The following is a 24,573-nucleotide window of genomic DNA, read 5'->3' as shown; positions in this document are numbered from 1 at the left end:
TGCCGGCGATGTTCTTATGCAACACGGCATGACGTCATACACAATGTCCAACAGGTGAGGGTGCATTCCCTCCCGGGTCGCGGCTAGAATGTTCTAGAACGTTCTAGGTTCTAGCCACTGATCTCTTTGTATAAAGGCTGGATCGCGCATAGGAGAGAGGCGCTTGGGAGAGAGGTGCCCGCCATGTTGGAGGGCCCACTGGCGCCGGTTGCTCCCATAGTACAGTGCCCTAGGGCACTGTACCCATAGGAAACCATGGGAAGCGATTTGATTTGGAGTATTTATTGCGCTTTAAACGCTCCTCATTGCTGATTAGCACGCATCTTTCTTAGGAATCAGTGTGCTGATGTATTCCAAACGTGCTTTAGCCGTGTTCCTGTAGTTTTTAATGGTAATTGCCTTCTTTTTCTTCTTCGCTGCCTGTATTCCGAATAGGGGGTCGTAACTGTCGTGCACAGGGCACATAACTCATGAAGGTGAATTTGGTGAATGTCAACCTATAAAATAATTTATTTTTGCTCAGAAAGGTTTCACACTGTTTGTTATTGTAAGGTACCTCCGTTTTTATATTTTTTGTTTGTTCGGTTTTCGTGTGGTGTTCCGCGGTTCTCGTTCGTTATTATGTGGTTTGGTATTGTACGGTTCTCGTTTGACTTTTTCCATTATCGTATTATGTTCTACGAGTGTCTCTGTGTGTGTTCTGCAATAAGACCTCGATCCTTATTCTGAAGGGGCTATTTTATTCACCACATCACCACCAGCAATGGGGTGGAGTATAGACCCTGGCGATGAAACTCCCCATTCCTCATCTTAAAATAACCTTATTGTGAGGAGTGCTTTGCAGATGTTCAGCTGTCAGCGCAATTCATTACAGAAATTCAAGCGCTGTGCACGAAGAGCATGCACATGCACGACTTTTATCACGCACGCTGTAGGAGCGACTGCACATACGAGGTTAACACAGCAGTTTATTTACTTCCACCGTACCTCACAAATTAGAAGAACAGTGGAACAAATTGGCATATTGGCGCAGGTTCTACATCCGCTTGTTGGGCACAGTTGAGCGACTGTGAAGGGAACCTGTATAGCAGCATTGTTTACAGAAAAAAAAACATGGTTTTCAGATTTATAGGAGCAGCCACACATAGTTTCTTAGTACGTAATGGCACCAGCGAAGTAGCAATGCAAGCAAGTACGAGTTCCCGAGCAGCACAGAGAGCCGGGTCGGAGTCGGGGCCCCATCGGGGCGACCAGCACCCAGCTGGGGAATATCGGCTACCGGAAGCCGCCACGACCCCATCTCGTTCCCGGCACATGTGGGAAAGGGGGTGTAGAGGGTAATACCTTCCGCCGATATAATCCCAGCAGGTATCCGGTGCTGCGCACGTCGACTGGGAGCCCACCGGCGGCCGATGCTCTCCCTGTTGCTCCTCGTCCCCTCCCTGTCCTTCTGCGCATGCGCGACTTTTGTTTTCATCTCCTCTTGAATCAGACGCGTTGGCGGCGTTTCTGAACTGCGAAACTCGAAGAATCCAAAGGTTTGTTCATGATCTTGAGTTTTCTAACACCACAGTACGATGTGCGGTGCTTGACTTATTGAAGGGAAGTGCTATATGATTGCTAATAAGCGTCAGAAGTGAGGTAATACGAAGCGTCATATCAGAACGTTAAACTGGCGTGACAGATGGCAATCAACGGTTGCTGACCGCTACTTAGTCGCTTGTTTCCAGTGTCCAGACGACCTGTTAATGACCCCGAATTGGCCACGCATCACTCGAGTCTTGCCCCTCGTGCAGAGAGCCTTTCGTTATGTTAGGTAAATGTCTGTACCATCAGGAAGGGGTTCTGCAGTCCAGGCTGTTAGGTAGCTACCGTGAGCGTGGTTGTCTTGTGGTGTAGTCGTTGTGTTGCCAAAGGGGTGTCGTCTCCCCCGAAGGCTGTGGAAATTATAGTATTTCGTAGGCAGTGTTGGTATAAAGTTGGAGACGTGCCCCCCCCCCCCCCCCGGGGGTCGAAAACATCCTGGCGGCGTCCGTGACTGCGCATACTTTGTCTTTTACCCCTGCCGGACCGCAGCCCCGTTGAAATCTTTGTTTATCAGTGGTGCTGCATTCCCACGCAGTAGGTGGACCTGCCTGCGTCCTTAGTGGTGTACTCAATACTGCTCTCCCAGCAGGATGTCAAGATGGGCACGATACCGTTCTGTTCGCAAGGAGATGGAGCTAATTCTCCGACAAGTGGAGCGCGAAGAAGCTATACGGCCAATGATGTGAATGTTCCGGAAGGAACTGAACATGCTGCTAACATCTCCACATTTGAGGAATCAACTGTAACAGCTCAAGGTGACTGCACGGAGCTGGAAAGCAGCAGGCCAAGTAGCCCTGCCAGTGCAGCGGATATTCAAGGCGAGTTATCAGATTACGTCCACGATGATTTCAGCGAAGTGTCCTCCGTGGATGGTGCTACCATAGGAGGGGGAAGAACGCAAGAAAGCGGAGATATCGCGACACGGCATTTTATTTTCCCAAGTATCTGTGAGTCTTTTGCCCATCAAGGCATGGAACACTCTCGGACTTTGAAATCTTTGTTTCCGGTCGTGGTGTTCAAATATTTGTACGTCGACCCATGTATTTTCTTCCAGGTCGAACTTTTGTCACGCATGGGTGGAAACTCTGTGCAAGAAACTGTACGTCTGATCATGAACCGGGTGATGAGGAACACGGTAGCACTGGAGTACAGCCTGAAAGGAGCGCAGCAAAAAAAAAAAAAAAAAAGAAAAAACTTTTCGTCTTTGCGACTCTACTCTTGCGTTGTTGGTAAATATCATACAAGCTTGTTCTTCTTGTTTCCAGAAACTTTTTTTTTTGATTGCGTGTTAGCGCCGCGAAGCAGCTGTGGCTATGAGCGGCGTACAGATGTGGACAGACGGAGAAAGGACAGCAGGAAGGAGTGGGGGACAGGGGGATTTGTATGCGTCCTGGGCCGACTTCAGGGGGAACTGTGCCGACATTCGTCTGGAAAGTCTTCGGAAAACCCAGGGAAAACCTCAGACAGCACAGCCGGTGGTAGGATTCGAACCCACCACCTCCCAGTCTACAGCACGACCTTGGTTACCACCAACGAGCGGACGCCTTAGCCCACTCGGCCATGCCGCTGGTAGTTTCCAGAAACTGCATCTGCCTACCATTCCGTTCCATACTTCTTTCCTTCCAGATGTGTTGCTCAAGAGGTACCAGGCAGCCACCGAGCAACAAATTGATGGGAGAATTGGACGCTACTTGGCTGGAGCTCCTGACCGGGATGGTGGACGTGAAGCTCGCAAAAGAAAATCGGGGACGTCCGCCGAAGAAGAACATTGAATGGTTTCAGTAGCGTTGGGTCACGCAATAAATCAGAACACGCCTATATCTACCTTTTACACGGTTTGTCGTGAGCATTATTATTGGATAGCTATGGATAGTGCATCACTATCCAATGCCAATTTGCCAGCAGCATAGCGCGGCATGCCTTGCCACTGAAGGGGAACGAACCATGCACAGGAGTCCACCTGCCAAGGTCTGAGCAAACAAATACGTAAAACATTAATATAAAAATATAAATACAATAAATGTCCCCCCAGAACCACGACGGAACCAATACCGAAATCGTAATGGGGACGCGTCGGGCGTCGGTATACCGGGAGCCAATATTGGGCCGGCGCGGGTGTGATGTTGCACTCCCGGAGCGCTCCCGGTACTGAACCCCGGGGAAACCCCGTTTGGGAACCAGTGCTCCGCCGACGTCGGACCGGTGGGTTGTGCTGCTCGGGTTGTAAGATGGATGCGATACGAATAAACAGATGCTTTCTCAAAATAAAGAGGGTACCTGCGGAAAATTGGCCCTCTTTCTCTGTCCGTGTGGAGTGTACTCAAAGTCGCAACAAACTGGCAGGACATGCCCTTTAATTCAAAAAAAAAATTTAAAATATACGGGCAGCCCCGCTTGAACTAAACGCAGACGACAGGACGCGTTGGGCCAACCAATATGGCGGCCGGTGACCACGCTGTCGAGCACACTATATGCGAGTTCTTTTTCTTATATATATATATTTTTTTTTGGGGGGGGGAAGCAAATTGCACACATCAAGAACTTTGACGCCATTCGGTAAAATGACACACACACATTTTCTTCAGACGTCTTAACCTGAATTTTTGCTTTGATGGCCATCTGTATGCTTCGCCTGCATTACACCCATAGACGCAATGCATAAGAAACGGATAACTTCATTTTTGGCGCAGAACGCCGACACTTTTCACCGGTTCGCCACTGGATGCTGCGAGATCTCTATACAAGAAATTATGCCGAAAAGGAATTATCCGTATATCTATAAAGAAAAATTTCCCCCGGCGTTACAAATCTTACACATTGTGCTCAATGGGACAGAAGCGTACACGAAGAGGGGAGTCAAGTCCTGTAGATCACATGAACAAAATACAGAAATCGGTGTCGGTTTCTGTATTTTGTTTCAATGGGACAGAAGTAGAATTCGCGTTCCATCGTGATTTCACAGTCTTATACATCAAAATATATCCGCTTTAGGTAATTTTCCACTGCAGTTTCACAATAACGGGGGGACAATGTTTGGTACCTAAAGTGAACGTCCTGGTTTTGTAGCGAGCCAATTTTGTTCTCGGGGGCATCGAAGTGCGACTAAAATGCTACAGAAACGGAAACGGAAATTATCATCGGTATTGAACACGTGTAGTGGCTATTACTGTTGTACGATGACATTTCAGTGACTTTTCATTTCCTCTTTGTATTTTAATGACTCCATTCGCCGTAATACTCTAAACACTACACGAGAGCGTGGAAACAAAGCGCAGTATTGGATATCGAGGGTGCATCACTCGTTTGCCTACTCGTGACATCACCTACCTACACAATATCAAGACATGAGACTTACACAACATAGACTCCACGCACTCTTATACTCCACCATAGCACGAGGATGACAGCCATATGATTTTTTATTTTTATTTTTTTACTCTCTTCATTTTACCGTCACTATGGCAATATTGTGTACTACTGAGAGCGTCCGCCTATGAATGCGACATTGGATGAAGGACGGATTGGATGGATATTTTTCTATACGCTATATAATTTATTTATTGCGCAAGAAACCTGGAACGGAAACGATTTAGCGGTAAATACGAGAGAAGTGCGTTAGGACTAAGGTGTCTTGTCCGGTCAATACACTCTTAAAAATGAACTTCACCACATAGCACGCTCCTAGCCAACCATCACCCCGAATGACAACGTTCTCGCCCCAGATTTGTTGAAAACGGGAGGAGGAGCCTATTTTGTGCCGTGCATAATGGGCACAAAATAGGCTCCTCCTCCCGTTTTCAACAAATCAGGGGCGAGAACGCTGTCATTCTGGATGACGGTTGGCTAGGAGTGTGCTATGTGGTGAAGTTCATTTTTAAGAGTGTACTTGACTTCCGGACGTCCACTGCGGGCGCAAACCGGTGCCGTGAAACGACATTTAGCGACACCGTTCACCTCACCGGTGGTTTCCCTTCCAGTTCTTTTCCTCTGTAAAGCCTGAAACGCATGGGACGTTTTCTCAGCGTCAAAAATGACGCGCGCGCGCGCGCGCCATGGCCTTGCACACGCGGCGAAGAAACGCCCGCGAGGCGACCACCCGAAACGCATGGGACGCGCACGCAGCGAGTGACGCGCGCTGCTGTTGCTATAGGTATGTTCGATTAGGCCTGCACTGCCTGAACCAGTTCCGGTGGTGCTGCACTCGACCGTTCGTTTCGCCAGTGCAGCTGAGCGCCCCCTGCACCGTCTCGTTCGTTTCAAACCAGTGCACGCCAAGTGTAGCCCTACACTCTTAAAAATGAACTTCACCGCATAGCACGCTCTTAGTCAACCATTATCTCGAATGATATCGTTAGCTGCCCCGATTTGTTGAAAACGGGGGGCGTACGCCTTTCCTGTGACAATTATGAACAGCATAAGTGTCACAGAAATGGCGTACGCCTCAGGTTTTCAACAAATCAGGGCAGATAACGATATCATTCGAGATAATGGTTGGCTAGGAGCGTGCTATGTGGTGAAGTTCATTTTTAAGAGTGTACACTCTTAAAAATGAACTTCACCGCATAGCACGCTCCTAGCCAACCATTGTACAGAGTGATGCCTGTATCACTCTTGATTTGTGGAAAGCGCGGGGCGTACGCCTTTTTGTGACAGTTAACATTCCCGCATAAGTATCACAAAAGGCGTACGCCTCCCATTTTTCAACAAACCAGGGGAGAGAACGTTGTCATTCGGGATCATGGTTGGGTAGGGGCGTGCTATGCGGTGAAGTTCATTTCTAAGAGTGTACGCTCTTAAAAATGAACTTCATCACACAGCACGCTCCTAGCCAACCGTCATACAAAATGACAACGTTCTCGCCCCTGGTTTGTTGAGAACGGGAGGCGGAGCCTATTCTGTGCCGTGCATAATGAGCACAAAATGGGCTCTGCCTCCCGTTTTCAACAAATCAGGGGCGAGAACGCTGTCATTCTGGATGACGGTTGGCTAGGAGCGTGCTATGTGGTGAAGTTCATTTTTAAGATGCCGATCCGAGCCCTGCCCGGATGAGATTTTTGGCACCCGCACCCGACACACATCCGCGCACTGGTTATCCGCATCCGACCGCGTCCGCAGCATACGAAACACTTTACGTCCGCATCCGAGCCGCTGAGCAAAACATGCCATCCGCATCCGATGCGCAAAATTCACACGTTTCGAATGACGCGTAAAGACCGCCGGAAGGATGTTGGTACACTGACTCTAAGAAAAAAGGTATGATTTCCTACCCATTTCGGTAGAGCTGCGTTGCCCAACTACATTTCTACTCCAACCAATTTTACCTTTTGGTTATAACTGCAGAGTAGAAACAAACTACAGAGTAGAATCTGTCGTTCTACCAGCTTGGGTAGGAAATTCTACCATTTTCTTTTAGAGCAAACGTGAGAGAGAGGAGAAACGGGAAAGGGACGCCGCCGCTTATACCCGCGGGGGAGAAGTCTCGTGTGGATTGGCACAAAATGGTAGATGTTGTCCTGCTGCAACTTTGGGTAGGAAATTCTACCTTTTTCTTTTTTCGTAGAGTGTATAATTTCGGATACCTCCATGCTGTCGCGGAAGAACTCACGACGACAAGCAAAGGTAAACCTTTCAACAAACGCGATATGGAGAGACTTCGGGAACGCTACCTCGCCGGTGCTCGCGGGGTTCGAGGCGCCAGAATGCCTCCTCTCCCGTCTTGGCCGTACATGGTCAAAGGTGAACCCGAGCATGCGCTCGCTGTCGGCGCGCAATACAAATAAATTGCTGGTGGAAGAATTACAGCACGCGGTATATTCGCATCCGAGCCACCGCATCCGATTCGCACACCGCGGAAAGCGCTAAATTTTCATCCGAATCCGCAAGTATCTTGCGGATATCCGCGGATGCATGGTGCAGGGCTTTAGTCTGGGTTGCTCCCTGGAGCGATCGTAGTTCCGAATTTGCCAGTGAAATGTGACCATGTCTATTGTATTCGAGCGGAGTTTTCCTGATCAGAAAAAGCACTGAGGGACCCTGATATAAGGAAGAAGCAACACATCGCGAAATCTCATAAAAGCGCAAAGTCCAGAAGAGAAGCAACAAAACGGAACACATTGCAAGAAATATGGTGACATAATGTACTGATGAACGATGAAAGTCATTGAGAAGATTAGCCAGCTGTAGGACTCGAACCCACATCTTCTGGATTAACGGTTCAGGGCTCTACCAATTGAGCTAAGCTAAAACTTTTTTTTTTTACAAAGCTTTTTATTGAGCCATGTAGACACAAACACAAAACACAATTCAATACAGAATACAGATATAAGAATGAGTGTTGATGGCGTCCATTTCATGGGTGAAGACGAATTATCTACAACTTTATACAAGTCCCTTTATAGAGGCTTAAATGTAGAGATGAAATATATACACAAACATAGAAGCTCAACAGAAGACAAATCATAAGTTCGAGCGTGCATATGAGCCGTAACCTAACCAACAACTTAGACAGCCGTACACAGAGGCTTTCAACCCATGTTACAGTTGAAATAAAACTACATTACAATTCTTGCCATTTGCTGTCAAGAACTGTACTGACCGCATTCAATAGCCAGTTGGACTAACAGTTCAAGAGCACGATACGAAGGAGATTCTACGTCGCATCCCGTGCTTGAGAGGATGAACTTACAGAATTATTACTATCCCAGACTTTTTGGACTATTTAGGTTTGCCTATGTTGAGCAGGAGGCGTCTGAAGTGACATAGGTGTCCGTGACACCTATGAAGAACAAAATAAGTTACAGGTAATACACATTACGTTTCCCTCCATTACAGTACATTAAGCTTTACATTCAAACACACCTTCAATATTGCTCAACTTTTGTGCCATAATTTCATCTTGTAGTAAACAAGACGCCGTTAGAAGTCACAGATCTCTCATTCATCCTTTGCACCCAAATAGAATCTCTTGTACAAGGCAAGTAATAGCTAATAAAGCTAAATAGGATACAGGTAATCAAATAAGAATAATTCATTATCATTGTTTATCCTCACAAGCCGTTGTAACGAGACCGTTAATGCATACCAGATACGCCAGGGCCACGACCTAGATTATAACGACCACGTCATAGGCACGCCTTCTTTGCGCTGCATTTAGAAACTAGGAGGGGGGCTACTCGTCGGCCCAGTCATCAGCCTACACAATTTCTGCAATACTTCGTATTTCAGCTTACCTTAGTATTTTTGCACAAGCTGTGAATGTCCCACCGGAGATGCTCCTTTCAAAAATTCAAATTTCAAAATTGAAATTTCCATTGTCCAATCATGATGCAGATGTCGCGGGCCGGTGAGTAGCGACCCTAGCGGATCCTGCGGACGAGCTCCTCATAGGGGTTGCCGATTATGACGTGGTCGTCTAGTAGGTCGTGGCCGGGGCGATAGTTCCACGTGCAGAGAAGCAAATAAATGCCGTTCATCTCCGCTGCTCTGCCAAACGAAATGCTGAGATGACGACGACCACGACGCTGAAAGAGAAACTAGACACACCCTGAACCGCGGGTCGTCTGTTGCAAAACTCGCAGCCTCGTTAATTGGCGCGAAGCACAGAAGCGTCTTTACCAGTTGGGGTCTGGGTTAGAACTGTCTTTATTTACAAAGAGCAAAGACTGTACAAAGAGGGAGAGAACTGAAACTCGATACACGTAGGTACAATACACGGCGTTACAGTGAGGAGCGAGCGGGGGGGATCGTCCCGAAACGGTTGGCCATAAATTGTCTACGGTCACTGTCCGCTCCTCCGTTCGCGTTGAGTTCGTGTTCTGTTACATCGTCGCAGCTTGGACTAAGTCTTGCTTCCGGTGAGCAGGCATTCAATATACATTGTGTTTGTACAGGAACAACCGTTACATTATATGGGTACGTCCCAGATATAGCGCCTAACAAAAGCACATATAAGCCGTACGAGGAGCTCGAAGATGACGAGGGTCAGCGCTACACAAACTATCACTGGAGATGCAGTGATCCGATGGGTGCCGTCGTTAGGACTAAGTGTTGGTTCCGTTGACAGGGTATTCGGTGTAAATTTTGTTTGATCAGGCAGCACAGGTACAATATATCGGATACACACGAGGATATCCCTCGTCCAGCTGTCTATTTCGTAGTCATCGGAACTCACAGCTTCCAATTTGAAGTTGAAATACAGGGTGCGATTCGGGAGGATGGTAACTTCGTGTCCTTCAAACAGGAGCCAGGGGCAGCTATGGGTACCGTCAGTTCGTCGACAACCGTCGATGCCTTTCACAGTTCCTCGTCTGCAGCCGAAAACTCGACAAGTGTTCAGTCCTGGCAGCCTTATTTGACCTTGACCACACCCCGTGTGATGTGTCCGTGGGTCGAGCTGGGACGAGGAGATGTCTGAAGCGGGTTTTCCAAGAGAAGGAGTAACCAACGCGTGGATATATCTCGCTCGCTCGCCGTCTTCCTCAACCGTTGCGAGGGACACTCCATTACAGAGGGCGCAATGGTAGTTCTTGTAAGTCACTCGTACCGTATTGTTTGGGGTATAATAGGCAGCGTACAGTGCACACTTCTGAGCGAGCACACGGTGGCTTTCTTTGGGGCATGTATCCACCACAGCGGGAGAGCACTCCGTCGTGTTGAACACCTGAGTAAAATTCTTCCACCCAAATACAGCACTTTGAAACGTAGCGTTATAGATAATACCCGCGTGCTTCATCCAATAAACGCGTCGTTTGGCGTTATACATAAACTTTTCCAGTTGGCTACTGGCACTTACGTTTCGTGGCGACAGTCCGAGCCAATCAAAGTTACCGGCCCACCCGTACGTCTCCTCATAGCGCCCCCCGTTACACTCAACACAATGAATATTTCGATATAGGACCCTTGACGGCTTGTGAAAGGAAGGAATGTCGATTGTGAACTGGTAGGAGGACTTAGGGAAATCGCCTGTAGGTTGTTCCTCGCACATCTTTTTCGCCCTCCGTGAAACCCGTCCTACTGTACACGATGCCTTCACCCAAACGTACCGTCCATGACCTGGTAGCTCCGCACAGACATAACGTTCACGTGGTACATCTTTAGCAATGTCGATGCAACAGTCACCGTAGCGATTGCAAGATGGGTCGCAAGAACAGATCGGTTTACGAGAGGTACCTTGAGGTTGCTTGCAGGTGAAGAAGGGAGATTCGCCGAGCATATTGGACGCTTCTTCACGAACCGCTGCTTGGAAATCAGAGCCGAGTGAAGCAGTGACACACACCAGGAAGATGACGAAAGCTTCGATGATCCTTGCTCGCTTGGTGTACATGTTATTGAGCGGACGTCTCACCACCCTTGCAGCGACACTGTTGCCGATAAGTTCGTCAAGGACCATGTTGTGGTAGGAATATGGCTGTTCGGCAATCACATCTCCATGTAGAGCTTGTCTCCGCAACACTGCCGGCGCAAGTGAAGGCTATAAGTAGAGTTAGAGTTAGGGTTGCACTGTTCGGAACACGGATGTCAAAAACCTAAACCTCCAGCCGGTGGTTTGAGAAGTCCCCTATCGGCGATGGGACCCCTATGATGAGTCCCCTATCGGCGATGCGGCGCACGAAGGGACTATACCATTATAGTCTCCAATGTAAGGCCACGCAGCGCCACCTGTCCCTAGAGAGTACCATCGCATCACCGTCATCTGCTAGGGAGAGCAGTTGAGCGATGCCTCCCCTCGGGGAGGGTATTGGTATAGTTCCTTCGTGCGCGACGTGCCAGCGTGACGATCGCAAAAGTTCTTATAGTTACCGGCGTCTATCTGAATACTCTTGAAACTATGTGAGTCTTTCGAGCCTCTTCAAAACTCGTGAGACAGCCTTAGTGCTCATGACACCCCATATGTAAACGCATTATTAAACGTCCAAATATTCTGTAATTTCATTTCTCACCTCGCTGTTTGCACAAGGATGAGTAGTGTGTAGGCGTACCCAGTATCAGCGGCGTGGGAGGGGGGGGGGGGTTGTATCGAGCTGTCCCTACTGTGGAGGTCTGACTACGCCCCTGGCGGGAACACTTGCCCAGCAGAGGGAAGAACCTGCAGGGCGTGCTGCGAGTACGGGCACTTTGCAGTGTGCTGCCCCTACAAGGAACAAAAAGAGGCCGTTGAAGAGAGTGAAAGGGATGACTTGAACATCCTGGCAGTAACCTACAGCCCAACAGCAACCAACAGAAAGCTGAGCGTTAGAGAGCAAGCACACAGCGCGTCCGAGAAGGAATGTGCCTGCTTGGTCTGGGCGGCGCAGAAGCTGATTTGCTATCTCTACGGCACCAAATTCACTTTCGAGACAGATCATTGCCCATTACAGTGGTTGCAACGAACGTGTGACAAAAATGGCCGTCTTCTACGTTGGAGTCTTACCCTCCCACAGAACCAAGGCACGTCCTAAGGACGTCTATATGACGCCATCAACGGGACAATCAGATGTCCATAAGATATCCTGGATTGTCCGAATGACATACTATGGGACATCATTCGTACCGCCATTGAGTAGTTTCATTTAAAATCAAATGATGCCCGCCGGTCACATTTTTTATTTCTCTCGAAAAAAATATATGTTATCCCAACCACAAAGAGATGCTAAAGGTGCCTGACCGCAGGTCTTCGCGATATTTTCCTCTCCGTCCACGGCTCTTCGAAGCGACCGCGCAATTTCGCGGCTTAAATTTTTCCAACTTTGTGACCTTGTATCTCTTGAACGAGATGTCCCATTTGAACGAAATGTTTTTTGCTGGTAGAGTGGACGGTGCACGTTCCATCGTGGGCTATTAAATTTATATGGTCAGAAGAAAAGTATAAAAAAAATATCCCGAAAACGCAACAGAGACCCTTTTTACCGCACATTTGGAAGGTCATGGTCGAGACCCTGGATCTCCGACTGTGATGTTCTTCGCATGAGCAGAAAGATAATTCTTTGCTCTTTTTGTTTGACGTTAAATACATTGCTTTATCTTCAACCATTATCCCGTAACAACACCGTGAACACGGAAAGGTAGGGGAAAATTCTCATTTTCGCGACAGTTTTTACCCAAAAAGCACATCTTCAAATTTTCCGATATTTTGTACTAACATAGCTTAGACATAGTTCTTTCAGGATATGCAATAGAATGTTTGCTTATTTTGGTCCTAAATGGGTGCGCAATTTTTTTCCGCACCCCTATTGGGCAGCGCACGCAGGGGTCAAACACACTTACAAAGAGTGAACTTCCACCCCAACCCCGTCTTTTTTTGTTTGTTTTTGCTTTCGTTGAGGGTGCCGTCATGCCGAAGACCGACTATAGTAATATGCACAGATCACTGTGGTGTCCCCAGACAAGCAAAAGTTCGTTGCTTAGGCTTTCCCACCCGGTTAATCAATCCTTCAAGGTTACGAGCTTGAAGGAAGTCGGACGTGGGAACATGGTATTTGTAAATACTGCGGCTTTGCCGAACCAAAGGGCGAGACGTCTGTTCTGTTGTAATTTTGTTTTGTTATTTGTTGGTTTCTTCTACTTTGTCTACTACGGGTGCCTCAGTGGGCTCACACCAATATCTCGCTCTGATAGGCTCCTGTTCACAGTCTGCAAAATTTCAGTGGGGTCACTGAAGTCAGCGTCGTCAGGGCTTGAAGCCGGAGGACCTTGTTCACCTGAAGGCCCTGCCTCAGCAACCTGCAGTCGAAACGTGTTGTAGCAGTTCACACATATTTCGTCGGTGTCGTGGACATGGACTGCCTCCGAGGTGCTCAAGATGGTCTTCAAAAGCCCTGATCCTATCAACGATACCGGCATGAAGTTCTTGTTCCAGGGTATTTTTTTCTTGTGTCGTTGAGTGTAGTCCGGGCAGTATAGTCGACATCTGGTGTGGCTACGGCTGGCCATGGGGAGTGCAGAAGTACACGCTACGCCGACGACAAATTGAAATCCATACGTAACATCGAGAAAAGCAAGGCCCTTGTCTTAAAATGTGGACAGCGGCGGGAACCCCGGAGACCCCTAAAGACCGTGTTTTCCCACGCAGCGCCCCGACTTTGTCACCCATTGGAAGTATAACTCCTTCAAATAATATTTCTAAAAGGAGTTCACCTTGAAGAAATAAGGGACCGGACATGTCCTATGATTCCCAGGAAGACCAGGCGACCAGTCCCTGGGCGATCTGTGGGCATCGTGCCACATCACCTGAGTGTCTCAAATTCCGTCTTTGTTCACAAGTAGAAGAAACCAGCAAATAACAAAACAAAATTACGAGAGAATAGACATCTCGCGCTTCGGTTCGTCAAAGCCGGAGTATTTACAAATGCCATGTTCCCACGTCAGATTTCCTTCAAGCACGTAACATTGAGGGATTAACCGGGTCGGAAAGAGCCTAAGCAACGAACTTTTGCTTGTCTGCGGACTTCGCAGTGATATGTGCATATTACTATAGTCGGCCTCCGGCGTGACGGCACCCTCACTGAAAGCAAAAAAAAAAAAAAAAAAAAAAAGAAGACGACAGGGGGTGGGGTAGAAGTCCATTCTTTTTTTTTTTTAATTCCGGGTTAGCGCCGCGAAGCAACTGTGGCTATGAGCGGCGTACAGACGTGGACAGATGGCGAGAGGACAGCAGGAAGGAGTGGGGGACAGGGGGATTAGTATGCGTCCTGGGCCGACTTCAGGGGGAACTGTGCCGACATTCGTCTGGAAAGTCTTCGGAAAACCCAGGGAAAACCTCAGACAGCACAGCCGGTGACAGGATTCGAACCCGTGTCACCTCCCAGTCTCGGCGTGGAAAGCGATCATCCTAACCACTATGCCACGGGAGCTGGTGAGAAGTCCACTCTTTGTAGGTGTGTTTGACCCCTGCGAGCGCTGCCCAATCAGGGTGCGAAAAAAAATTTCGCGCCCTGTGGGACCAAAATAAGCAAACATTTTATTGCATTTCCTGAAAGAGCTATGTCTAAGCTATGTTAGTACAAAATATCGGAAAATTTGAAGGTGTCGTTTTTGGGTAAAAACTGCCGCGAAATTGAGAATTACGCTTCCGTGTTCACGGCATTCTTACGAGATAATGGCTGAAGATAAAACAATGTATTTGACGTCAAACGAAAGAGCAAAGAATGATCTTTCTGCTCATGCGAAGAACATCACAGTCGGAGTTCCAGACCATGACCTTCCAAACGTGCGGTAAAAATGCTGTCTGTTGCGCTTTCGGAATTTTGTTTTTCGTATACTTTTTTCTTGAACATATCGATTTAATAGCCCGCCATGGAACGTGCTCCGTCCACTCTGTCAGCAAAAAACAATTTCGTTCAAATCGGTCATCTCGTTCAAGATGTACAAGGTCACAATTTTGGAAAAAAATTAAGCCGCGAAATAGCTCCGGTTCCTTCGAAGCACCGTGGACGGAGAAGAAAATATCGAAGAGACCTGCGGTCAGGCACCTTTTGCATCTTTTTGTGGGCGAGATAACATATATTTTTTTTAGAGAAATAAAAAAAATGTGACCGGCGGCCATCATTCGATTATAAATGAAACAACCCGACTTCGACAGCCTGGGACTTGACTTGGGCAATCCTGGCGGTCTCCTTTGTGACATTTTTGGGATGTTTTCCTGCGCATTCCAGGACGTTAATGTAACCTGTAACCTGTATAGCATACGCATGGAGGAGGCATACTAATGCCTCCTCCATGCGTATGCTATACAGGTGGCCCAGAAAACGTGTAATTGAATTCTAATAAACAAAACTACGCCACCCAGAATCATGCGGTCAACGGCATTTGTTCTTACTAGGTTTCTGCCACTTCCTGATGTGCATGTCATGTAACCTAAGCTTAATTATGTAAATTTTTGCGAATCGAACTCGTAAATTTGCCAAGTAATGGTCACTTTTTTACCCCACCAACATGAAGAGCGTGCCAAATTCACTCAAGTTCATGATAATTGACAACCTTCTATCTTCAGATCTTCAGTATCTATCATGTCGGGAAGAATAGCCGAACACCGTGCTTCTCGGGCACTGGAGTATAACCAGTGTTGTACCCGCTACCCGAAAACGTAGCGCAATACCGATACGCGCTACCTGAGCATAAAGTAACGAAATCACGATATCGTTACACGTTCCTAAAAGTAGCGGAATACCGCTACCGTTACTCGTAAAAAGTAAGGCGATACTTCATGCGCTACCTTTTAGGAGATAGACGAACAACATCGTTGATGTCGTACTTGAAACGTCTCAAAATAATAAAATAATGTATCAAAATAATAAATAAAACAAAAATAATAAAATCATATCTCAAAATAATAAATTACGTAGGTAGCCTGAAGGCTGTAATTTGCGAGACAATTCTTAGATTTACTGAAGCCGCTCCGGTAGATATGCTGTATATCTTTTTCTGTTCCCCTAAAGCAAATAAAGCACAAAACAAGCCTACCGCTAAAAAGCTCTACAGCGTTGTTACAAAAAGAACTAGACTTGCCCGGAACGAGTAGCAAACATACCTTGGTGTGCTTTTTCAAGTTGGACTTGGACTTCCTTGACGCGCAGATAAGCTTTTTCCACCAAGGCGCGTAAAAGATATCTAAACACCACGCTACCGTTTTCTTTCTCCTCCGTATACGCTTCGTGCAAAGCGTCCGCCGCGCCACGGAAAATCCTGGCGGCAGCCATAGGAACTTGTTGTGTGAGTCCGCTCCGTTTTCGAGGGCTATTCGTACGCTTTCAATCGTCACCTTGCTTTGGTGACGCCGCGCCTGAATTGATAGCTGCTAAAGGCAATGCCGTACCGCACAAACTGTTGCGTCGTTGGGTGCACAAAAACGTATGATAATGCGGGCTATGAAAAAAAAAAAAAAGAAATCTGGTTGTGTAGGCAGAAAAATGGTCCCCCAGGCTCCTGCGCGCCCAAAAATACAGGGGTGCGGATGGGGTAACTGACGAAACACGTCACAGCCGACCGAGTGTTACCATTCGCTCTCCCCATTTGTTGAAAAATGAGGCATAGACCATTTTCATCTGTTAGTAGATAATAAAATCTGCACGACATTCAATGAGTAACATAAAAGCGACATCATACGCTGCACTAGATCGCTAGCGATATCGTTCGCTAGATGCCAGTATTTTTTTACTGGTGGTCAGACACGCGTGCTTGAATGTAAAAAGAAAAAGGAGACACGAGCTTTACAGTTGTCCCCTGCATCTTTTCCGTGGTGATATTTATGGACAATAAAAGCTGTCGTCTTCTCATTCGTTGTTTCATTGGCTTTACAACTCCGCTTCTGCTAGAGATACGGTTCATCGACATAGAAAGTATGACAGAACAACTGTAAAACCTGTGTGACCAACAATAGGAAAACACTAGCATCCAGGTTGAATTGGGAACTGCACCCCCCGTACAGAGAGTGTGAGGTCGCGGAGCCAGGCTAGTGAGCTCACGGTGTAAAGCGTCTATGTGTGCTTCATTTTATTGTTACGAATACAGAAGGTAACGTGCCTCTTTGCTTACTCCTCTGTAATCCGTCCTGTTATAAAAGAATGCGGGTACCATTTTCCCCACATATCTGCAAGACATCGCTTTGTCTGTACCAGACTTGTACGTAACGGGTAACGGGTAATTGCGTTACTAGTAATCAATTACTTTTTTGAGTAATTTGTAACGTAATCGATTACTTTTGGGGCCCAGTAATTTTTTGAGTAATTCAATTACAATTTTCAGTAACCAGTTACCAAGTAATCGATTACTTGGAAACTAAAGAATCCACATTGTTCGGGACGACGCACACACACACATATATGGGATGATTCACCGCCGCGAGAAGACAAAACCAACTGCCCTCTGCAAGTTCGGTGCAAGGCAGCTGCCTTATCTCTAGGACTTTTCCCGCAACAATTACTTACCCGAGGACCCCGAGGTCAATTGCCACAGTGTTCCGCACGTGTAGTGTATTTTTGAGTCCACTGTCCTCTCCCCATTCATGTGTACTAAAGTTGAACACTGCTCTTAGGAAATAAATTCTGCTTCATTGCTGACTTCGTTTTTGCTTCGTTTTTGCTCAGTTTCCTTTTTTTTTCATATATTTTTCTTATATATTTTTCTCTATCTCTTTTTATATCGTTTTCTCAGATATCGAAAGTAATTGGCAAAGTAACGCGTTACTTTTCAAGGCGTTACTTCATTACTTTTTCCGGCAAGTAATTTGTAACGGTAAAAAATTACTTTTTCGTACAAGGTAACGGTAACGGTAATCAATTACTTTTTTTTAGTAACGTGTACAAGTCTGGTCTGTACTGCACAAGAGAGAGAGAGAGAGGAACAGGAGGAAGGGGATGGTAAGTCTGGTGGCAAGCCGTTACTTCCCGTAAACAGCTCACATTCCAAACTCATAAAGTCGGGCATCGTGGCCTCGCTCGTCCGTTCCGCGTTAAATAAGTCTTGCTGCCACTTTGTTTCTGACAGTCTTCGCCATCAGGTTTGCCGCTTAACAAAAGCGGGGTTTGGTCCTGCTTTGTTGCAGTCAAAGTTACTAGAGTGTTTTCTTTGCATAGGTGATGTAAAACCTTGTCGTTCTGAGCAGCCTTCTGCACGAGTTTGCATTCCATATTTTCATGCCGTGTCTCATAACATCCTATCCGCTGCTAAGAGGTTCAATGTTCAAGTTGTTTTTTTCAAATGTTGCACGTTTAAGTTCTCTAACGCCCTTTCATTCAGATAAGCCAGTTTGCCGTATTTCTCACAAGACCCGCTTTGTGGAGTGCGCCGTAGGTGTTGTGTATTATATTCCTTTTGCATGTGGTTTTTGCTACGTAGGACAGTCTGGTAGATGCCTAAACATTAGGCTCTTAGAGCATAAAAGGAATGCAGACAGCCTTTCAGGAAATTCAGAACTTGTTGAACACTTGAAAGAATGTCACAATTGTTTCCCGCTTTTCCAAGAGACAAGTGTATTGAAAAAGGTGCGTGACCCGTTTGGGCGACTCTTAGCTGAGTACAAAGAGATTAAGTCACGAGGCAATTGCGTTAGTGTTCCCTCTGTTTCCCCCTTTCCACCCATCCGGAGGTTATTGGGAGTGTAGGTCTGTTCATTAAATGGGTTGCTGTGTTTGAGAACGTGTCGTGTTGTCTTTTTTCTGTTCCGTGTCTCTGGTTTATCGTCGTTTTTACAATGTACCAGCTCGCCTGCACCCTTGCACTTCTACCATTGCGCAGCTTGTTCGAAGGCAGGCAGAGTGGAGGCTTCATGATAGATCGAAGTCGAGCTGTCGCGAACCTGCGATTGGGAAGTAGCGGTAGCGGTAGCGCACAAAGATTGCGCTACCTCAAATTTGTAACGGAAATGCTTCTTACGCTACCTATTTAAAAAAGTAGCGCGATATCTACTCCGCTACCGAAAAAGTAACGGATACGGTAGCGCCGCTACTAGTAACGGCGCTACGTACAACACTGAGTATAACGCGCAAGGACTTTTTGAGCGCAATCGCTGTCAGTCCGACGAAAGGAGGTTAGAAACCCAACCCACAGACTGATACTATAGTAGAAAAAGTGACAGTTCATGAAATTCGGAGAGGGAAGGTATGGTCACAGACACAGCTGAGGCCGGACTCGACGAGCTATGTCCGTGTTATCCCTTTCTACAATGCCGATGGGGGCTGGGTTTCCAGACTCTTTTCGTCGGACTGGCAATGATTCCGCTGAAAGACTCGTGGCACGCTATCCTCCGTGAGCTCCATAGAGCATGATTTTCGGCTATTTTTTCTGATACGAGAGATCCTCAATATTCCTGTTGATTATCATAATTTTGAGTAAATTCCGCGCTCTCTTTGCATTGGCGGGGTAAAAAAGTGACCTTTACTTGGCAAATTTCCGAGTTCAGTTCGCAAAAATGTATATAATTAAACTTAGGTTACATGTCATGCACATCAGGAGGTGGCAAAAACCCAGTAAGAACAAATGCCGTTGACCGCATGATTCTAAGTGGAGTAGTTTTTTTAAATTAAAATTTCTGGGACACCCTGTAGTATACACATCTTATAATGCAAACTACTCCATCACACAAGCCTGTTCACAGTGAATAGTAATTCTATTGATTATTCTACATTCCAACACAAAAACCTCATCTGTATATCACCTGGCAACGAGCTAGCTATGTACCATGTCAACATCAGTTCGTTGAATGAGCAGCTAGATCCTCGAAACAAATGGGTGAGTAGCCTGAGAAACGCAGGGGGTTAATTAAGTTAGAAGCACCAAAACGTTAATGTAGATGCAAGCGAGCCCAGGCACTTCGGTACGCCAAAAAATATGAAAATTACTCCCACCCTAATATGAAGATAATACAGTGTAGAGCTGACGTGTAGTATAAACAGCAACTGCCACCAAGGAATGTTGGCGGCACAGTTTAAGTAGCAGTTGGACTGAAACAAATCTGGACACAAACTGCCGCTTGCCCTTGCAGAAAGGCAGTCCGCCAGAAGGTATGAAAGTATTTTTCGTGCAGGTTGCTTTACTTCACTTCGCCCAAGCCGAGCGAGCTGTTGAACGTGAAAGTTGGAAACGTCCCAAGAGCTCGTCGCACTAACGAAAAAAGATTGCCACTCGGACCTTGCGCAACACAGCAATTGAGACTTTTCCTGTTCAACGCGGAAGACTGATGGTGTCTTTTCGGTCTGCATATAGAGTATTCGGCATCACGACCTGATGTAATTTAATGACACCAATAGTTTTAACCCCTAATTTGAAAGGGATGAAAAAATCAGAAAAATTTTGACTTGAGCTCGTGTAATTGTATGACACCTATAGTTTGAGCAGTTTCTGCATAGCAAAAATGTCTGAATAGAAATAAGTGACCAGTACCACACTGTTAATTTAATATATTGCATTCATACCATGTCTAAATTTTCTTATTATTATCCACTGACTTCGCGCAGATGTGGCAATCCTGTTTCACACCGTTCCCTTTAAACATGTCGCCAGCAATAAGAAGGGTGCCCAGAAGAAGGATAGACTATCGGCTGCTCCCAACCTGGGGCAGCTCTCTTCAATATGTGTCCTACTGGATCGTAAGTGACAAACTTCTGCAACTAACCAGTGGTCACAGGATGTACGAGGTGATTCGCGTCGTCGTCGTCCTTCCTTTTGTCGCCTCGCTCTAGGAACCAGTGGTCTCCCCTCTTCCGATGCAAAAAGCAAAAAAATAAAAAAATAAAATAAAAAATAAAAAATAAAAAAAAGAAGCAAAAATAAGGATCATCAAAAATCAAAAAGCAAAGAACACTGATTGCCTGCTCCGTATGCTCGAGTAAAAAGTTACAGAAAAGGAGGTGCGGAGGACACACTGCATGCAGCTTTGAACTCCCTTCGAAAAAACGTCTTTCGAACAAACGGGGTCGATCAACCGCGGCTTTCGACCAAGAGGCGTTCGACGAAACGCCTTCGTTCAAACGGCGTTCGACCAAATGGGCGGACACCCAGATTGGTATGTGCCCGGCGGCGAAACTGTTTGCAAGTAATGGAAATTATGCGATTCCTTCGGGGGTTGTAACTTGAAAAAAAAATGTATTAAGAGTGGTTATATGTGTACGCAGCCCGTCAGATTGAGAACAGGATAAACACTCCGTTTAAATGTTCCGTTGAAACAGTCAGTACTTCCAGCACTTTATGAAAGATTATTTGTGCCGTTCCCTGTGTACAGATTGCTTGATTTTTGTCTGTGTGTGTGTGCGTGCGTGCGGGGGGCCTCCCTGAGCCGAACCCGAACCGAACCAATATGCCTGAACCGGAATCGAACCGAAAGAAATACCGGTTCCGACCCTTGGAGCGACCTTCTTGGGTTTCTCAGAACAAGCAGGAACGCACGCGAGCCTGCATTGAAATGGGCGTCATCCAACATTTCCGCTCAATGGCTTTCCGGATGAAAGATGACGAGTGTAGAATCGTACTACCTCTTGAGATTGTGGCCAGCATTCCAGGATGTATCGGGAAATGCTGCTGTTTTCATAAGAACCACTGAATATTGTGTTTGAAGTAAAATTGCACGTTGGGATTGGTCAAAGGCTAAGCTAATTGGTTAGTTATGATTGTCAACAGAGCTGACAGCGAAAGATCGTTGGAACAAAAAAAAAAAAAAAAGAAAAAAGCGCACACTCTGTGTTGCACGGACCCTCTCTCTATCGTTTTTTCTTTTGTTTTTTAATGGCCAAAGAAATCAAGGTTAAATGCTACATTTTTTTCTTGACTGTGTGCGATCGTGTACATCGCAGGTTCCCCATGTGCCATGGAACTACGTAAAACCTGCTGATGCTATCGTGTCATCACATCTTTCTCATGTGACATCAAGCAACAGGGTCTTCCCCTGATCAAAGCATATGATGTTAGAAGTGCAAGGGTGCAGGCGAGCTGGTACATTGTATCTGATGTACCTGATGCTAACAGTAAGAGCACGAAGAAACCTTGATGTGACCAGAGTTCGAGGTAACTCGTTAGAAGTAACTCGTTACTGTAACTAAGTTCCTTTTTTTGGTAACTTGCGCCGTGGCAACTTTCAGGGAAACTCGCTCCTTTTTCGGGTAACTTTGCCAAAATTAAGTTAAGTTCCAAGTTACTTCTAACTCGCTTTTCACTGACGTCCACATATTTTCTTGCTTTCTCTCGGTTCCTTGGTGGCAGTTTTTGCCATAAAACGTGATATTTAATCAATTACAGTATTTTATTCAAAAAGTAAGAAGTAACGAGTTCTTTTTGCCGGGTAACTTCTCAATCTATGGATGTGACATCACGAAACATGATAATTTTCAGATGTTCGTTTTCAATAGGGTATTTCTAGCTGGCTCGACACAACCACCAATAGCTTTGCACAACCACTGATCTTGTCCCCTCCGCACGCAACACTTAATGAATAACAACGATAATAATATTAACGAATAATTAAGAAAATGACTGGTGACCGTGCAGTTTGGTCTGTGCTCCAGCTCTATTCAAGCTGTAGTGGAATGTTGAAGCGAAAACCTCGCAACAGCCCCCGCGAAAGGTCTCGAACCACAAACACCGGCAAAAGGCTGCCGGTATCACTTTCCTACCGGCAACTGACAGAGCGAATAAATAACAGGTATTGCCGGTATAATACGGGCCTGGTGGCAACCCTACCGCCAGTCCCAGAATACCATATAGTGGGCACACTATATACTAGCAGCGCAACACTCAAATCAATGCGACATACAAGGGTTTACTCACTTTCAAGACCTCCGTCAACGGGAGCACCTCTGACAATACAGCTTGGGCTGCAGGTCTGCGCTTTTATAAGCTACACGGCTTTGCGAGAGAATTTTCTACTCTTTCCGAGCAGTTTCTACGTCACGCGGGGCTCGTGTCTCTCTCCCGCGACTGCCGTTCTCCGACTGTCTTTTGTAAATTTTATTGCGCAGTGACCATACGCCGCAGATCGGAAATATTTTGCATGGTGACTCCTTGTGGAGAGCTGCACAAATGAAGCAGGATCTCGAGTCATGTTAATTGTCACTTCCATGCTCCTTTAAGATCTCCGCCAACGAGAGCACCTCTGACAATTGGGCTGTCGGTCTGCGCTTTTATAAGCTACGCGGCTCACAGCTACACGGCTTTGCGAGAGAATGACATCATCGTTTCCGCTTCTGCTTCATTGTCAGCCTCATAGCTCGTGAGTATCACTGTGAATTATCATGAATTTGAGTGAATTCGGCACGCTCTTCATGTTGGTAGGGTAAAAAAGTGACCTTTACTTGGCAAATTTCCGAGTTCAGTTCGCAAATATTTACATAATTAAACTTGGAGTACATGACATTCACATTAGGAGGTGGCAAAAACCTAATAAGAACAAATGCTGTTGACCGCATGATTCTAGGTGGCGTAGTTTTTTATTATAATTCAATGACACGTTTTCTGGGACACCCTGTATACTAGCCGCGCAACGCTTAAATCAATGCGACATACAAGGGTTTACTCACTTTCAAGATCTCCGCCAACGGGAGCAGCTCTGACAATACAGCTTGGGCTGCCGGTCTGCGCTTTTATAAGCTACACGGCGTTGCGAGACAATGACATCATCGTTTCCGCTTCTGTTGCCTTGTGTGCCTCTCAAACGTAAGGTGCACTTTAACATAAAGAACGTGCAATTTTCCCGCGATAAAGAATCAAATATAACGCAAAGACGGTTTACCATATACAAATTAAAAACGAGACTTTCGTTCAGTAGGCTGCACTTCTTCAGGTTTGAGAACTTGTTACGAGTGAAACAAACTCACCTGCTTGACTTTACTATTTGCGTAATCTACCTGTATATTTAATTTACCTCGTGCTCCATTCTAGTGACTCTAAAATATACCTGCCTCTCTAATATATCGCAATTTTCATTTTATTATTATGTCAGCTGCCTTCGTGTATATTTAATTTATCGTATGCTTCGTTCCTACTTCTTGCAATTCAGTTTAACCCCCCCCCCCCCCCCCCCCCCCCCCCGCCATCATGTTGAACTCACTCACGGGCCTGGGACGTAGGAGCGATAAACTTTGGTGTGTGCTTTCATATCACGAAGAAAAAGAAGCAAGACACAAAAATTGGTAGCTTCAGTCGTAAATGTCTTTATCCTTTCTTATGCTTTTCGTTTTCTTTCCTTTTTCTACGTTTTCTTTCTTTCTCTTCGTTTTCTTTTTATGAAAGGAATAGCAAGGCGGTCTATGCATGACTAACCTTTACTGGCGTTTTTTTTTCAATAAACATACTCCCCCCGTTCACTATTATGCTTCTTAATTATCGTTATCATTATTTACGGTGTAGTTTACCAAAATGCACGCGCAGGACAGGTCGCTATAACTACGGAGGTTCACGAGTCACAAGAACTGCTCAAATGTGGTTATACATCCTAACATCGGTAGCTTGAGCGCTACACCGAGCAAGGCTAAAAACAATGCCGGAAAACCTGGTTTCATTCTTCATTATTGGTAGGTGTGTGTGTGT

The 24,573-nt window shown here is 46.2% G+C and overlaps 1 protein-coding gene and 1 long non-coding RNA gene across 3 annotated transcripts; one reads left to right on the top strand and one right to left on the bottom strand.

Moving 5' to 3' along the window:
- Positions 1–2,750: 2,750 nt before the first annotated feature.
- On the top strand, positions 2,751–3,418 carry LOC135393530 (uncharacterized). Its single transcript, XR_010422668.1, has 3 exons — positions 2,751–2,816; positions 2,880–3,156; positions 3,214–3,418. It is a non-coding gene; the product is annotated as an uncharacterized LOC135393530 (long non-coding RNA).
- A 4,614-nt stretch (positions 3,419–8,032) lies between these two features.
- Positions 8,033–22,856, bottom strand: LOC135393529 (uncharacterized). 2 transcript variants are annotated; one of them, XM_064623939.1, is made up of 4 exons: positions 22,816–22,856; positions 20,672–20,756; positions 11,526–11,716; positions 8,033–11,056 (listed from the first exon to the last, which is right to left on the bottom strand). In XM_064623939.1, the coding sequence occupies exon 4, from the start codon at positions 10,973–10,975 to the stop codon at positions 9,491–9,493; it is 1,485 nt and encodes a 494-aa protein (XP_064480009.1). In that variant the 5' UTR covers positions 10,976–11,056; positions 11,526–11,716; positions 20,672–20,756; positions 22,816–22,856; the 3' UTR covers positions 8,033–9,490. The 2 variants fall into 2 exon arrangements, with proteins under 2 accessions (XP_064480009.1, XP_064480010.1); XM_064623940.1 differs by lacking the exon at positions 22,816–22,856 and having other exon boundaries at positions 20,672–20,843.
- Positions 22,857–24,573: the final 1,717 nt, after the last annotated feature.

Source organism: Ornithodoros turicata, chromosome 4 (genome assembly GCF_037126465.1).
Source record: "Ornithodoros turicata isolate Travis chromosome 4, ASM3712646v1, whole genome shotgun sequence".
NCBI classification, from domain to species: domain Eukaryota; kingdom Metazoa; phylum Arthropoda; class Arachnida; order Ixodida; family Argasidae; genus Ornithodoros; species Ornithodoros turicata.
Note: the sequence above shows the minus strand (reverse complement) of the source record. Positions and strands in the feature narration are given on the sequence as shown.